The 17,800-nt window shown below is 43.0% G+C and overlaps 1 protein-coding gene across 7 annotated transcripts in view; it reads left to right on the forward strand.

The window, feature by feature from the left end:
* The window catches only part of FRY (FRY microtubule binding protein), a 526,666-nt gene that overhangs the window by 457,478 nt on the left and 51,388 nt on the right, over positions 1-17,800 (forward strand). For 6 of the 7 annotated variants that reach the window (XM_056561876.1, XM_056561877.1, XM_056561878.1 and 3 more), the window contains 3 exons: positions 1,970-2,131; positions 2,795-2,869; positions 5,760-5,930. In XM_056561876.1, the coding sequence (XP_056417851.1) occupies positions 1,970-2,131; positions 2,795-2,869; positions 5,760-5,930 (408 nt within the window). Of the gene's footprint in view, positions 1-1,969; positions 2,132-2,794; positions 2,870-5,759; positions 5,931-11,386; positions 11,911-17,800 lie in introns of those variants that run through there. The other variant, XM_056561879.1, reaches the window with a different exon arrangement.

A 17,800-nucleotide genomic window follows, 5' to 3' on the forward strand; every position in this document is an offset into this window, starting at 1 on the left:
CTATGTAGAGGACAGGAGCTTCTTCAGGGTCCTGTACAGAACACGCAATGTCCTAAAAAAAAGTAAAATGGAGTCGCCCTCACCTGGTGTCTAAAGGAGCAGCTAACCCTGGCACAGGTAAAGAGTAGTACAGAACATGTAATACCTCCCTGTACTGTAGGGGGCGCTACCAGACACCAGGCAGTGCATGCACTTCAGTAATACAGGGGTTTTACCAGTGAATGCCCATTCTGATTGGTCAGTTCTTTTAGCCATTGACATTTATCACACATCTGGACTGTCTGTAGCATTGTATGTTGAGTCTGGTTTTAAGTTACAATGGTCCAGAAAAGACTGAAACTATTGTATGTTGAGGCCATTGTAAGTTGAGGGATCACTGTATTTATAGACCTTAAAAGGAATTTATATAATCAGAATTTGTCACCAACATAAAACAAATAAAATATACCTATATATTCCCTGTCACCACTCAGCTTGCACTGACCGTGGCTAGTCTATACATGGCAAGCCTTCCAAGAGAAGGACAATAAATGGGGTGAGGTTATAAATTGTTTATGGCTTTGCACCGTCTTTTTTTAAGACAATACTGTCTAGGTTCAGACATATTAATCGTTCTAATAAATCTTTCCTTTTTCCTAAATAGACATGTGCCAGAAATCTGTCCGCTTGTACAAACTGTTTAGACCGGTTTTATTTTGGTCTAATTTGGGACACAAAAAATCCAAGAATGATAAATTAAGCTTAGATCAATATTTTCCATACAGTGTGCCTCCAGCTGTTGCAAAACTACAACTTCCAGCATGCCCGGACAGCCTTCGGCTGTCCGGGCATGCTGGAAGTTGTAGTTTTGCAACAGCTGGAGACACAAAACACTCCAATGGAAAACAGCTGGAGACACAAAATGCTCCAATGGAAAACATTTTTTTTTTCATATCAACTGGCTCCAGAAAGTTGAACAGATTTGTAAATTACTTCTATTAATAAAATCTTAATCTTACCAGTACTTATCAGCTGCTGAAGTTGAGTTGTTCTTTTCTGTCTGACAAGATGCTCTCTGCTGACAGGAACTGTCCAGAGCAGGAGAGGTTTGCTATGGGGATTTGCTCCTACTCTGGACAGTTCCTGAGACAGACAGAGGTGTCGGCAGAGAGCACTGTTCTCATACAGAGAAGAACAACTCAACTTCAGCAGCTGATAAGTACTGGTAGTATTAGGATTTTTTAATGGAAGTAATTTACAAATCTGTTTAACTTTCTGGAGTCAGTTTATATGAAAAAAATAGTTTTTCACCCGAATACCCCTTGAAATACTGCACTGAAACTGACGTCGACGGTGGTCACAAGAGCAAACTCCCTGCTACTGCTGGGTAAACTCTGTGTGTCCGCTCCTAGCGGCGGCGGATTTTCTGTTCGTAGCTGACGCGCAGCGGAAAGTCAACCACTACAGACACACAAAGCTACCCAGTCGCAGCAGGGAACTTGTTCTTGTGAATGCCTTCATGACTGCATCCGCAGTGTTAAATACCATGTGGATGCGCTCCGTGTGACCCAACCCTAAGGGTACATTCACATGTACAGGATCCTGTGCAGATTTGATGCGCAGGATTTGTAACTGCAGATTAGAAGCTGTGCTCAGTCATTTAATTTACCTTGAAACCTGCAGCAGAAAATCTTGTGCATCAAATCCTGCGCATCAAATCTGCGTACGTGTGAACGGACCCTAAAGGGGTATTCCAGGAATAGAAAAACAGAGCTAATTTCTTCCAAAACAGCTCCACACCTGTTTTCAGGTTGTGTGTGGTATTACAGCTCAGTTTCATTGAAGTGAATAAAGCCAAATTGTAATACCACACACAACCTGAGGACAGCTGGGATGCTGTTTCTGGAAGACATTAGCTCTGGTTTTCTATTCCGGGATACCCTCTTTAATGCAAATGGAAAACCATATAGAAGTCATTTTCTCTTCTTAGACGCCCATTATAGGCAGAAGGTTTGATGACCTTCAGAGCTCGACCGGACGAGACGGGAAATCTAGGGCTATGCCGGTGACTCGGAGCACATCCTCCACCTCTTCTGGATCCAATTCCAACGCTTTAGTCCCTGTTAGCTGGAAACGACCTCAGTCATCTCAGGTAACATCCATTATTTCTCTCGGCAGATTTCTGTTCCAGTGTTTCGTGGTTATGGAATCGCTGGTGCATTGAAATGTAAGGAATGTGAGCGGTGAAGCAGCAGATATATTAAACAGGCTGGGCAGCAATTCCCTCCTCCCTCCCGCATATCTGCGTTATTACATTTCTGATGATGGGTATTCTTGAAATATGAGCCTTTTACTGTCAGAGGAAGCTTTTTTTTTTATATTTTTTTTTTTTTTTTTACTGCTACAATTCTTCTGCTTTCCAAAGTGTATTAGACCAGAACAAACATTCCTTGTGTTGTCTGACAAGTATCATCGCTCCTTCCCCGCAATGACAGAAGAGCCTCCACTCATGTGTCTGGGGTCAGCAGTTATTTTTATTTTTTGGTCCCCAAACAGGCATTATCTGTGTTCTAGTTTGTAGACGTTGCTTGATGCGTTGCTTTCAGACACACGTACCGCTGTATATTTGACTTAGATCTGCGATCCCTACCATGACCTCTTCATTGCTGGTGCCATCACCATGAAAAGCGTGGAGGAGTTGCGAGCTGTCTTCGTGTGCATGCATTGTTTTCTTGTTTTATTACATTTGAGATTTGTATTGTTTTTGTGGGTTTAGCAGTTTTCATTATAGCTATTTATGATTTTATTTTTTTAGAAGAAAACCCGGGAGAAGCTGGTGAATGTTCTCACTCTCTGTGGCCAAGAAGTGGGGCTCAGCAAGAACCCTTCTGTAAGTTTCTACTTTTAACGAAAAACTTCAGTACGGTAAAGTGCGTTGTGATGTGTCGCCATCCGGGACACAGTACAGAATGTTGTGGGTCCTAACATGTTACCAGAGGCAGGAGCCTTACTATCATAGCTGCAGATGTGGTAGCATTTGTGCCTAGGCCAGTGTTTCCCAACCAGGGTGCGTCCAGCTGTTGCACAACTACAATTTCCACCATGCTCGGACAGCCTTTGGCATGCTGGGAGTTGTAGTTTTGCATCCACCTTGAAGCCTTAGAGAGCCCAAGGGTCTTTCTGCTTAGGGTATGTTCACACTGCGGAATCTCCGCCCAGAGATTGCATCTAAATGGCTGCCACTGAAATCCATCAACGATAGGATTGCGTTGACCAGCACCATCACCATTGACGGCAATGCAGTCTGTGCATAATTCTGGCAAAAGAATGAACATGTTCATTCTTTAGGGGTGTGAATTTCTGCTCTGGAATTTACCGCTGCAGAAATTCCCCAGAGTGAATGGGTCAGCGTAAGATCCATTCACACCAATTATAGATTAGTGCAGCGGAATCTCCGAGCAGATTTCCTGGAGAATCCGTAGTGTGAATATCCTCTTCTAAGAAGACACCATTATTATAAATACCTCATGATGAATGTGTGTATGAGGGGGTCCCTATTGGAGATTTTTTGGGGGGCCCAGGAGTAAATTTTCATTAATCTCTGACTCTAATGACAGGGCCTAGTTGTGGTTTGGCAAGAAGCTCCATCAATTGTGTTGAATACAGTAGTTTGGCCATTTAGTCAACTTTAGGACATTTTATCATTATGGCCAGTGGGAAAGCCCCGCCAAAAATGTGAGGGTGTATCTGCAGTAAACGAAAGTGACATCATCTGCTGTGGTAAAATGGGGGTAAACACCATACTTAAACTTGATGGACATATGTCTTTATTTTAACCGTAGTAACTATGTAACTGGAAAAGAGAAAGACAATTCATAAAATTTATATAAAAGATGATTAAGGGACAAACCACAAGTAAATAATTTTTTAAAAATAGTTTAACAGAAGAGAATATAGCATTAAAAAACAATAGGCAATCAAATCCACAAGTAATCCACCAATAATTATAGTGTATAGATCATAGATTGAAAATAAGTGTATATAGCTGCTATTCAGTGCTGTGGTGAAATACTGATACAGCAACATAGGGAAAAAATGGTGGTAAAGAAAGTGTATCGGTACCTGAAAAGTGGAGATCAGCATTTAGAAGAAACAAAAGATCTACTGTACTGTAGGAAGACTACATGCCGCCACAAACAGGTTATATACTAAAAGGTTTACTGAATAATGCCACAGAATTAGATTTCCGTGTAGTAACCTCATAGAGTGTGTATTAAAGTGTATACTATATTGTGCAGGTGTAATATATAGATAGATAGATAGATAGCAACAGGAGAATACAGCAGCACACTGCTAGCACAAAGATATAGATGAAACATGAGTATATAGATAAAACATGAGTATATAGATAGAACATGAAAAGCTATACAGCTGTAGTGCAATAAATGAAAATATGAAACTATGAAATTATGAGGTACTTAGCTTGAAAATTTGGCGCCAAATAGCGTGAACCGTCCCACCGCGCTAAGGTGACCTCATTCTGGGACGGACCCTACACTATGAATATGCCTCTGTGTGAACAGTACAGCAGGCATTGCAAGGTTTGAAACATCCAAGGCACCTTATATACACCTAATAGAGGTGGGTGGGGTGCAAGAGCCAACATGGAGGTAGCCACTCCCCCGTATGTGTAATACAACCAAAGAATAAGTTGGCCAGCACTATTGATTCCAAACTATTGTAAAGACCTAGCTTTCTTTGGTTGTAGATAGATAGATAGATAGATAGATAGATAGATAGATAGATAGATGTGTGTTTGTTTGCAATACAGAATTTTCTCAATCCCATAATGTAGTATATATGTTTGGGGTGTAGTCACACATACAGTATCCTGCACATATTTGATGCTGCAGATTTGAAGCTATGTTCAGTCATTTAGTTTACATTGAGATCTGCAGCTTAAAATCCTGTGCATCATATATGCACCGGATACTGTATGTGTGAATAAACCCTTAAAGGGGTACTCCACTGTCCAGTGTTCTAGCTGCGTTTGGAACATTTAGTTCCGAAGGCTGTGGCGTGCTGCGGGGGTCGGCCATGCCCCCTTGTGCCATCAGGCCACGCCCCCAATGCAAGTCTATGGGAGGGGGCATGGCGGCCACCATGCCCCCTCCCATAGACTTGCATTGAGGGGTGTGACCTGACCTCACGAGGGGGCATGGCCGATCCCCGCAGCACGTGCGCACAGTGTTCGGAACTAAATGTTCCGAACGCAGCCGGAACACTGGACAGTGGAGTACCCCTTTAACAAAAACACGTTATTACAGAAATAAAATATCGCTCATGCATATTCTTAGATGCCGTTTATGGTCTGGTAATAAACCCCCTTAGAGAATGAGTGTTCTCCTACAGTTCCTAATTCGATGGCCTGATCCTTTCCCACAGCCCCTTTCATGCTTATCATTGCTTTAGCTTTCAGCCACTGTAAACATCTCATGTAAACATTTACACAATACCAAGTGCTTGACTCTGAGGAAGCCGAGCAGTCTCGCTCCCCTTGGCCAAGTTCCTTCAGTCTGAAGTCGTCACTTTATCCAGCCTCAATATGAAGGCACCTGTCCAACACAAATAGCCAAAGTGCAATCTAAAAATAACAGGCAAAGGAATTAGGTGTGGACTGGAAACCCTTCCAGCTGGATGCTCTATGCCAGTACAAACTACAGAAGCTATTACTGGAGCTGCCTGCCATTACCACTGTATTTCTATTTCACCATCTATAGGTTATCTTCTCATCATGTGGTGAATTGGACCTTATCGATCACCAGACTAGCCTGGTATCATCGGAGGATACCATAAGGGAACAGGAGATCATGGACGATACGAACAGCGAACAACAGTTCCGGGTCTTCCGAGACTTTGATTTCCTGGATGTAGAGCTTGAGGATGGAGAGGTAAGAGTTAAAGATTAATGCTACATCACAGTAATCCCTAGGGATTTACAATAAGATTGCTATAGAATTATAACAGCATTCACCTACTGTAGCCAAAAAACATTATACATAACTGATTTATGAATACATATATACAACACGTGTCAGCATCTGGACTGGATTTCATAGAATCTGTGTCATTCCAGACCAGATGAGAAATTCTTTACGCATCCACTTTGGCCTATAATCCATATTATTATTCATTTTGCAACACCACTTTTCTTAAAGATTCCCCAAACACACTTGGGGGAGATTTATCAAAACCTGTCGAGAGGAAAAGTTGCCCAGTGGCCCATAGCAACCAATCAGATCGCTTCTTTCATTTTTAACAAGGCCTCTGCAAAATGAAAGAAGCCATCTGATTGGTTGCTATGGGCAACTGGTGGGGAAACTTTTCCTTTGCACAGGTTTTGATAAATCTCCCCCAATCTGACCACAGGGAGTTGTGTGATCAGCTCTACACTGTGTGGGAGGATGGCAGGAAGTGTTCAGCTTCCCTGCAGTGCCTCCACAGGTGAAGTTGGGCATTGCACACTTCTCATTTGAGATGTGGATTTTGCAGCAGATCTTCAGCATTTCTGAAGCAAACTATTCAACAGTAAAATGTTTTTTGTGGATTTTGCTTTCCTCATTGAAGTCAATGGGAAAAATCCACAAGAAATTTGCAACATAAATTGACTTGCTACAGATTTCAAATCGGGTATCACAGATGAGTTCTTGTGTGGAAATTTTTTCTGCAGAGTATGGATGAGATTTCCTAAATTCTCTTCCACATTGCTGCTTCTGTTCTATGCTTTGGATTTTCCAACCTGATTTGGGAAAAATCTGCAGAGTATATGTAATAGCACCCTAAAATGGGAGATTTATCAAAACCTGTCCAGAGGAAAAGTTGACCAGTTGCCCATAACAACCAATCAGATTGCTCCTTTCATTTTGCAGAGGCCTTGGGAAAAATGAAAGAAGCGATCTGATTGGTTGCCATGGACAACTGCACCACTCTTCCTCTACACAGTTTTTGATAAAATCTGCCCCTAAGGGTCTATTCACATGGCAGAATTTCCGTTTGCGGAATTCCACCTCAAATTAAAGCCCATAGACTTCTATGGGATTCCGCACTCCCATGTGAATGGGAGTGCGGAATCCCATAGAAGTCTATGGGCTTTCATTTGAGGTGGAATTCTGCAAGCGGAAATTCTGCCGTGTGAATAGACCGTAAGGGCATGTTCACATGGACAAAAATCACATGTATAAATTCTGGAAGTTAATAGGGATTTGTTGTGTTTTTAAGCTCAGGGCTAGTTTTCAAAAATTTTGTCATGTTGAAGGTATGGTGTTTTGTTTTGTTTTTTTATGCAACATTGGCACTTTTCTGAAAAAAACAAAAAATTGCAGGGGTTAAAACACCAAAGAAAAACTACCTATACCAAATACCCACTACTTAAAAAACAAATAAAAATAAAAAAACACTCCACAATACCTGCATTTTACGAGTAAAAATGAGGCGGCAGCTTTTTGTCGCATTCCACAAGTTGTGTGGAATTGCTGCCTACATCTATGTTCACAAAGGAGATTCCACGTGGAATTCCACGCTGAGTGTCCTCTGCAGCATTTAAGTCTGCGCTTATTTTGTGCAGATTTTGGCTAATTGTCTCGTATCAGCAGGGGAAATTCTGTAACAGAAATTCCACTGCACTAAAAACAATGGGAGCCTGCTGCAAACAACGAAATTCTGCGCAGAATTTCCATACTGTTAACTTTACCCCTGTTTGAATAGATAGAAAATAGATTTCAGAATCATAGATGCTTAAAGGGGTATTCCGGCCGAAGACATCTTATCCCCTATCCAAAGGAAAGAATACGGGATAAGATGTCTGATCGCGGGGTGGGGGGGGGGGCTCCCCGCTGGGATCTATGTACAGCACACCCCTTCTATTCAAGGCTGTGTCTCAAGTCTCGGAAAACTCTTGTCACGATGCCGGCTGGCAGGTAGTGGATCCTCTGTGCCAGAGAGGGATGGCGAGGACCGCGCTAGTGGACCGGTTCTAAGCCACTACAGGTTTTCACCAGAGCCCGCCGCAAAGCGGGATGGTCTTGCTGCGGCGGTAGTGACCAGGTCGTATCCACTAGCAACGGCTCACCTCTCTGGCTGCTGAAGATGCTGAAGATAGGCGCGGTACAATGGAGTAGGCAGAAGCAAGGTCGGACGTAGCAGAAGGTCGGGGGCAGGCGGCAAGGATCGTAGTCAGGGGCAACGGCAGGAGGTCAGGAACACGGACTAGGAACAGACAAGGAATGCTTTCACTAGGCACAAGTGCAACAAGATCCGGCAAGGGAGTGCAAGGGAAGTGAGGTAATATAGGGAAGTGCACAGGTGATTACCAATTAAGCTAATTGGGAAGATTGGGCCAGGCACCATCATTGGTGCACTGGCCCTTTAAATCGCAGAGACCCGGCGCGCGCGCGCCCTAGGGAGCGGGGCCGCGCGCGCCGGGACAGGACCGAGGGAGAGCGAGTCAGGTACGGGGACCGGGGTGCGCATCGCGAGCGGGCGCTACCCGCATCGCGAATCGCACCCCGGCTGAAGGCGGGACCGCAGCGCACCCGGTCAGTGGATCTGACCGGGGCGCTGCAACAACGAAGATGAGGCGAGCGCTCCGGGGAGGAACGGGGACCCGGAGCGCTCGGCGTAACAGTACCCCCCCCCTTGGGTCTCCCCCTCTTCTTGGGGCCAAAGAACCTGAAAAAAAACTCAATTTTTCCGTGAAGAGGTCCGATGCAAATTAGGAGGGGTTCAGTGTGGAAACGTACAAGACAGTCCAATCTTTTATTGTAAAAACAATAGATGTAGAGGGGTCTGGCGAGACTGGTCACAGGAACGTAGAACCTGTTGATGAGAGAGGCCAAAAAAAATTTTCCTGCAGATCCGGAATCCAAGAAGAGCATAGTAGAGAAGGAGAAGGTAGAGGCAGATATCCGCACAGGCACAGTAAGGCGTGGAGAAGCAGAGTTGACATCAAGAACTGTGTCACCTTCGTGCGGAGTCAGCGTGCGTCTTTCCAGGCGGGGAGGACGGATAGGACAATCCTTCAGGAAGTGTTCGGTACCGGCATGGTACAGGCAAAGATTCTCCATGCGGCGTCGTGTCCTCTCTTGAGGTGTCAAGCAAGACCGGTCAACATGCATAGCCTCCGCGGCGGGAAGCACAGGAACAGATTGCAGAGGACCAGAGGAGAGAGGAGCCGGAGAGAAAAAACGCTTCGTGCGAACAAAGTCCATATCCAGGCGGAGCTCCAGACGCCATCCGGAAGAACGCATGTCAATGCGAGTGGCTAGATGAATGAGTTCATGTAGGTCAGCAGGAGTCTCTCGTGCGGCCAGAACATCTTTAATGTTGCTGGATAGGCCTTTTTTAAAGGTCGCGCAGAGAGTCTCACTATTCCAGGACAACTCGTAAGCAAGAGCACGGAACTGAATGGCGTACTCGCCAACGGAAGAAACACCCTGGACCAGGTTCAGCAGGGCAATCTCGGCTGAAGAAGCTCGGGCAGGTTCCTCAAAGACACTTCGAATTTCCGAGAAGAAGGAGTGTACAGAGGCAGTGACGGGGTCATTGCGGTCCCAGAGCGGTGCGGCCCATGACAGGGCTTTTCCAGACAGAAGGCAGAACACGAAAGCCACCTTAGACCTTTCAGTAGGAAACTGGTCCGACATCATCTCCAAGTGCTGGGAACATTGCGAAAGAAAGCCACGGCAATACTTAGAGTCCCCATTAAATTTGTCCGGCAAAGACAGGCAGAGGCTAGGAGTGGCCACTCGCTGCGGAGGAGGTGCAGGAGCTGGCGGAGGAGATGATTGCTGAAGAAGTTGCGAATGTTGGCGCACCATGGTGGACACTTCCGACAGCTGGTGGGTTAGAAGGGCGACCTGTCGGGCGATATCAGAGGCAACTGGCAGGGGATGTTGGTGCAAAATGGTGGACACTTCCGACAGCTGGTGGGTTAGATGGGCGATCTGTCGGGCGATATCAGAGACAACTGGCAGGGGAACCTCAGCGGGATCCATGGCCGGATCTACTGTCACGATGCCGGCTGGCAGGTAGTGGATCCTCTGTGCCAGAGAGGGATGGCGAGGACCGCGCTAGTGGACCGGTTCTAAGCCACTACAGGTTTTCACCAGAGCCCGCCGCAAAGCGGGATGGTCTTGCTGCGGCGGTAGTGACCAGGTCGTATCCACTAGCAACGGCTCACCTCTCTGGCTGCTGAAGATGCTGAAGATAGGCGCGGTACAATGGAGTAGGCAGAAGCAAGGTCGGACGTAGCAGAAGGTCGGGGGCAGGCGGCAAGGATCGTAGTCAGGGGCAACGGCAGGAGGTCAGGAACACGGACTAGGAACAGACAAGGAATGCTTTCACTAGGCACAAGTGCAACAAGATCCGGCAAGGGAGTGCAAGGGAAGTGAGGTAATATAGGGAAGTGCACAGGTGATTACCAATTAAGCTAATTGGGAAGATTGGGCCAGGCACCATCATTGGTGCACTGGCCCTTTAAATCGCAGAGACCCGGCGCGCGCGCGCCCTAGGGAGCGGGGCCGCGCGCGCCGGGACAGGACCGAGGGAGAGCGAGTCAGGTACGGGGACCGGGGTGCGCATCGCGAGCGGGCGCTACCCGCATCGCGAATCGCACCCCGGCTGAAGGCGGGACCGCAGCGCACCCGGTCAGTGGATCTGACCGGGGCGCTGCAACAACGAAGATGAGGCGAGCGCTCCGGGGAGGAACGGGGACCCGGAGCGCTCGGCGTAACAACTCTTTCTTTCTAGAAACATGCCGGCCGTCATGCCCCCTCCCATAGACATGAATGGAGGGGGGGGTGGCGTTACGTCACGTCTCCAGTGCCGGAAAGAAAGAGCTTTCCGAGACTGGAGACGCAGCCCCACATAGAATGTGAGTGCTGCATGGAGATACCAGCGGCGGGCCCCCTTTGGGTAGAGGATAAAATGTCTTTGTCCAGATGCCCCCTTTATCAAGTCTATTAAGTCCTCTGCTCTTACACTAAGCTTTTTTTCAAGATTGAAATGATACTGACACTGAAATCACCGATACATGTAAAGTAATTTATTTGGTTTATTTAAAAATGTTAAATTGCCTAAAATTGCACAATTCTATAGAGAAGTAGCAGAGCTGACCTTGTTGCTCAGCCCCCTGGGGCTGTATCATTGTGCCTCCTGCTGCATTTAATAAACTCTGCTACCTCTGTCTATAGATATTTAGTTATTCTCATATAAGACCTGTTTCAATGTTGTGTCTTCATCTAAGTCAATATAACTGTGTAATACTATGGTGAACATATTCCATGGAGACTGAAAATGGTTTTTCTTCTCATTTTTTGTTTTGTTCTTATTTGTTGTATCTGCTAACCAGGAGCTTCAGGTAAGATAATGTCCTATTCAACATGAAAGTGTTTGTTAACATTCAGCCACTGTATGTGAGTTCCCTTCACAGCACACGGACGCCCTTGTTCCTGGTAGCCATGTTCTAGGGGGATGCATGACCTATGCACCTAAAATATATCAGCCGCATGAAAATATTTGCTGTGGTTTTAGCTAATGGTTCAGAGCGTTTCTGGGATGATATATACAGAGGGAGGGCTGCACATTCCTGACGGCTGGAAAGAGTGCAAATGTGGTGAATGCTGCAGTATATGGGCGAGGCATGGGATCCAGAGAAAAGATTTATGAGGTCAAAAATATCCCATACTTGGAGATCAGTTTGTAAATGCGTTATAGAATTCAGGTGGAGAATAGTGGACATCTCTAGGAAATCTGTGACTTTATACAGTGTCAATCATTTTCATAATCTTGTTTCACTTATTTACACAATGTAGTCCAGATGCATGTATGCTGAATGGGTCCATAGACCTCTATAGGCTCAAAGAATGGCAAAAGAGAGATATCCAAAAGAGGAACAAAGCATGTCTGCACTCACCATATAAGACCTAGAAGTCCGGACTTTATTGAAGTAATGTCCATGTACCAAACACGTTCGGACAGAAATCAAGCAATGTCCATAAACAGATGGAGTTCACCCAGGTGCAGGGAGGGAGGGCAGCTACCAACCGGCAGCCGGAGCATAACAGAAGATGGACAGCGCGGTTTTGTGTCAATGACGCATCATCCGGTTCCTGATCCATTGGGAATGGGAATATATGGGAAATGGGGGAGGAGTGACCCTTCACCAACATGAATACATAGCTTACAATGTGTATATACATAATAAAACCAATAGACATCATAACAAATTATCCTGCTATTTCATAGAAACAAGCTGAAATCATTCCTTTCATTCAGACCTAAAGGGCCAAGTGCTTTTCATTTCATGATCCACTTTGCTTCACATTGAAGCAATTTTATATGTCTGTCCACACCTTGCGGTTGTTGTGGACTGGGTTGTAAACCTGCAAAACGGATATCTTCAATTTTTCCATTGTGATGGTTGTCTCTATGAGTAATAACTAGAGTAGCACCTATTTTTGTTCATAAAGAATATAGGTGTTCTCAAATCTAACATTAAGATTTATTTTTGTTTTTCTTATATAAAAACAATCGCAAGTGCAAGTCAAGCAATAGACTATAAAGTTGGATCTGCAAGAGATAAATTGATTCATTTTACCTGTATAACTGCCTAATTGGATGTACTTTGTTTTTGAGAATGTATTTACAATAGTTACAATACCCACATGGAAAACTACCAACTGGTACATTTTTCGTGAGCCAATTGGATTCAGTGTATGTTTTTGATGTTTTTGTTATTTTTAATATAATTATGGATAGTTTTATTTTTTCTGAAAGTTACTATAGCTTTGTTTTTAGCTATATCGTTGAGTAACGGATCTTGTTCTCACATATACCAGTTAGAATAAATGGCATTTTTATTATTCTGTTCATGGGGCTGTTCTCAAAAGAAAAAATTAATTTTATATCTTTTTTTCCCCCTTTTCTTTTAAACCTATTTGGGACCAGAAGCTTTTTTCTGTCTCTCTGTTCGGCTCTTAAAAATACTTTTTCAATAACGGATTTAGGATATTTTCTCTCCTGTAATCAATGTTTCAGTTCTTCTGCTTGTGTATAATATTGAGTATTATCACTGTTAATCCTTTTTAATCTAATAAACAGGAAATAGGGAATGTTGTTTCTTATATATAAAAGGATGAGAACTATGATAATGTAACAACAAATTATTTGTTATAGTTTTTCTATAGGCAGTAGTTTTTAGATTAAGTTTGTCAATATTAAGTGTAACATCCAAAAATGTAAAGATTTTCCCCCATATTTATTTGTAAACAAAATTTTTGCAATTTTTGAATTAACGTTTGTCCACACTCTCAGGAACCCCTTCACCTGAGTTGTGAAACAGTTCCTGAGATATGTGGATGACGTCTTGATAATTTGGGACGGTACAAAAAATTATTTTGAAGACTTTGTCAGATATTTAACCCCTTAAGGACCGGGCGTTTTTCGGTTTTTGCTCTTTTGTTTTTTCCTCCTTACCTTTAAAAAATCACAACTCTTAAAATTTTGCACCTAAAAATCTGTATTATGGCTCATTTTTTGCGCCACCAATTCTATTTTGTAATGGTATCAGTCATTTTACCCAAAAATCTACGGCGAAATGGGAAAAAAAATCATTGTGCGACAAAATTGAAAAAATACAGCCATTTTGTAACTTTTGGGGGCTTCCGTTTCTACATAGTACATTTTCCGGTAAAAATGACACCTTCTCTTTATTCTCTAGGTCCATACGGTTAAAATGATACCCTACTTATATAGGTTTGATTTTGTATTACTTCAGAAAAAAATCATAACTACATGCAGGAAAAGGTATATGTTTAAAATTGTCATCTTCTGACCACTATAACTTTTTTATTTTTCCGTGTTCAGGGGGCTATGAGGGTTAATTTTTATGAGGGTGATCTGAAGTTTTTGTTGGTACCATTTTTGCATTGATCTGACTTTTTGATCGCTTTTTATTCATCTTTTCATGATATAAAAAGTGACCAAAAATACGCTATTTTGGACTTTGGAATTTTTTTGCGCTTTGCGCGTACGCCATTGACCGTGCAGTTTAATTAGCGGTATATTTTTTTACATTTTTAATCAGACATTTCCGCACGTGGCGATACCACATATGTTTATTTTTGTTTTTATTTACACGGTTTTGTTTTTTTTATTATTGGAAATGCCGGGTGATTCAAACTTTTATTAGGGGAAGGGATAATTCAAAGGGTTAATGATTTATTTACACTTTTCTTTTGCAATATTATAGCCCCCATAGGGGGCTATAACATTACATTTACTGATCTTTAACCGTGTTCAATGCATCTCCATAGGGATGCATTGATCAGGGTTTTCGGTGATTGCTCAAGCCTGGATCTCAGGCTTGAAGCATTCAATCGGCGATCGGACTGCAGGAAGGAAGGTAAGAGACCTTCCTCCTGTAGTACAGCTGTTCGGGATGCCGCGATTTCACCGCGGCGATCCTGAACAGCTCCCTGAACTAACCGTCACTTTCTACTTTCACTTTTAGCCGCGTGGCTCAGCTTTGAGCGTGCGGCTAAAGGGTTAATATCTCGTGGCACCGCGATCAGTGCCACGCGCTATTAGAGGTGGGTCCCGGCTTCACTATGACGCCGGGCCCGCCATGATATAATGCGGGGTCACTGTGGGACCCCGCGTTATATCACGGGAGCGGGACCAAGGACGTACTCATACGTCCTTGGTCCTTAAGGGGTTACAGTAATGATATGGACATGTTGTTTACACATAAATATGGGGGGAAATCTTAAATATTTTTGGATGTTACTCTTAATATTGACAAACTTAATCTAACAACTACTGCCTATAGAAAAACTATAGCAAAACATTTGTTGTTACATTATCATAGTTCTCATCCTTTTATATATAAGAAACAACAGTCCCTATTCCCAGTTTATTAGATTAAAAAGCATTAACAGTGATAATACTCAATATTATACACAAGCAGAAGAACTGAAACATTGATTACAGGAGACAAAATATCCTAAATCCCTTCTTGAAAAAGGGTTTTTAAGAGCCGAACAGAGATAGAAAAAAGCTTCTGGTCCCAAATAGGTTTAAAAGAAAAGGGGAAAAAAAAGATTAAAAAAATTATTTTTTCTTTTGAGAACAGCCCCATGAACAGAATAATAAAAATGCCATTTATTCTAACTGGTATATGTTAGAACAAGATCCGTTACTCAACAATATAGCTAAAAACAAAGCTATAGTAACTTTCAGAAAAAATAAAACTATCCATAATTATATTAAAAATAACAAAAACATCAAAAACATACACTGAATCCAATTGGCTCACGAAAAATGTACCAGTTGGTTATTTTCCACGTGGGTATTGTAACTATTGGAAATACATTCTCAAAAAAAAAAGTACATCCAATTAGGCAGTTATACAGGTAAAATTAATCAATTTATCTCTTGCAGATCCAACTTTATAGTCTATTGCTTGACTTGCACTTGAGGTTGTTTTTATATAGGAAAAACAAAAATAAATCTTAATGTTAGATTTTGAGAACACCTATATTCTTTACGAACAAAAATAGGTGCTACTCGATTTATTACTCATAGAGACAACCATCACAATGGAAAAATTGAAGATATATACGTTTTGCAGGTTTACAACACATTCTACAACAACCGCAAGGTGTGGACAGACATATAAAATTGCTTCAATATGAAGCAAAGTGGATCATGAAATTATAAGCGCTTGGCCCTTTAGGTCTGAATGAAAGGAATGATTTCAGCTCATTTCTATGAAATAGCAGGATAATTTATGATCTCTATTGGTTTTATTATGTATATACACCTTGTAAGCTATGTATTCATGTTGGTGAAGGGTCACTCCTCCCCCTTTTCCCATATATAACTGGTCAGTAATCCAATGGATCAGGAACCGGATGATGTGTCATTGACACGAAACCGCGCTGTCCATCTTCTGTTACGCTCTGGCTGCCGGTTGGTAGCTGCCCTCCCTCCCTGCACCTGGGTGAGCTCCATCTGTTTATCGACATTGCTTGATTTCTGTCCGAATGTGTTTGGTACATGGACATTACTTCAATAAAGTCCGGACTTCTTGTATCTTATATGGTGAGTGCAGCCATGCTTTTTTCCTCTTTTTGATATCTTTGTGGAATTGCAGGTTTTCTATTATTGTGCTGCATTAAGGCTATCACACGTGTGCATTGCCCATCCCCCGCTTTGCTCCTTTTTCAATGTCAAAAGAGAGCCTATAGACCTCTAGAGATTCAATGATCATCAAAAGTGGGTATTTTAATATACTCAATGAATGTCAAGAGAGCCCATAGTTTTCTGTAGAGTCAGTTTATACCAAAAGAGGGTCTATAGAGCTCTAAAACCCAGTGATTGTCAAGAGAGGGTCCATAGACTCAGGAATGTAAAAATAGGGTCTGTAGACTCAATAATTTTCAAAAGAGGGTCCACAGACCTTTATAGACTTAATAAATGTCAACATTCGGTCGATAGACCTTTAGAGACTCAATTATTGTCAATATTGGATCCATGTACACACTCAATATATGTCAAAAGGGCATTTCTATAGACACAGTGATTGTAAAAAGAGACAATTCCATAGACTAACATTGGGAGTCCATCTCAGTCACTTGACACAGAGCTGGTAGAAAACATACTTAACTCACACTTCTTTCTGGCCCATTCTAGTAAACAGTTGAGGTCTGCAGACTCAGATCCTGAATGATCAAAACTTTTAACATTTCTCTACGATATGTCAAAAGTTGTTTAAAGTAACGGTGCATAGCAACCTCTCCTATTTATTGCTGCAGTGCTGGTTTAGGTAGGAATAGGGGACTCCACCAAATGTAATCAGTCTTTGTTTACATGGTCCCCCCCAGATTAAACCTTCCTCCTGTCTCTAGATGGATCCTGTTCGGGTCGAGACAACAGCTGATCACAGGGGGCTTGGCTTCTTCTTGTCTTCCCTAACAAGACAACCCCCTGTTGACATGTGCAGTCCAGCTGTATGAGCCACTGCGCCAGCCTTCAATGCATCGCCCGCTGTCTGCAGACTGCTCAGATCACATGACAGCAGGGAATCCATTGAATGCCAATGAGGTGGCACACACTACAGGACCACACACGTCATCATGGGGCTGACTTTTCAGGGAAGACAAGAAGAAGTCAGCCCACCTGATCACCTGTTATCTCTAACCAAACATGATCCCAGGAACGGCTTGAAATAGTCATTGACAGACCGGGGAAAACCATGAAAAGACAAAAAAGGGGTTCATCCACCCCACACATGGAAGGCAAGTAAATGTACTTAAGCCGTAACTTGGCATCACAGGAACTATGGTGAAAAGTTAATAAAACTTGGAATACCCCTTTAAAGATCATAGGGATCACTAGTGCAGCAGGTTCTGTGGATCTGGGGACTTGACTACACGGTATGTACACCAAAGACCAAAACATACTGCCCCAAAGCCCAAATGTGAATTGCCTCTATGGCACCGGGCCCCTTATCAATGAATTGAAGTCAGCGAACATGCCATCTAAATATATAAAGGACCTTTCTAATAATTCTCTAATTCCTATGCTATTTACGTTGGAGATCCCCCACCACCACCGTCTTGTATAGTGTTTAACTCTTCGTGAAGGGACTTTGTTTAGTTTCCTGCATTTGTATAGCCTTGTATAAATTTCCTTAGCCCCACAAGTAATTAGTGTATTGTTGAGCGAGTGATGCACAGGAAACCGTATCCCTGGAATTGTG

This window comes from Hyla sarda, chromosome 2, assembly GCF_029499605.1.
Source record: "Hyla sarda isolate aHylSar1 chromosome 2, aHylSar1.hap1, whole genome shotgun sequence".
NCBI lineage: Eukaryota > Metazoa > Chordata > Amphibia > Anura > Hylidae > Hyla > Hyla sarda.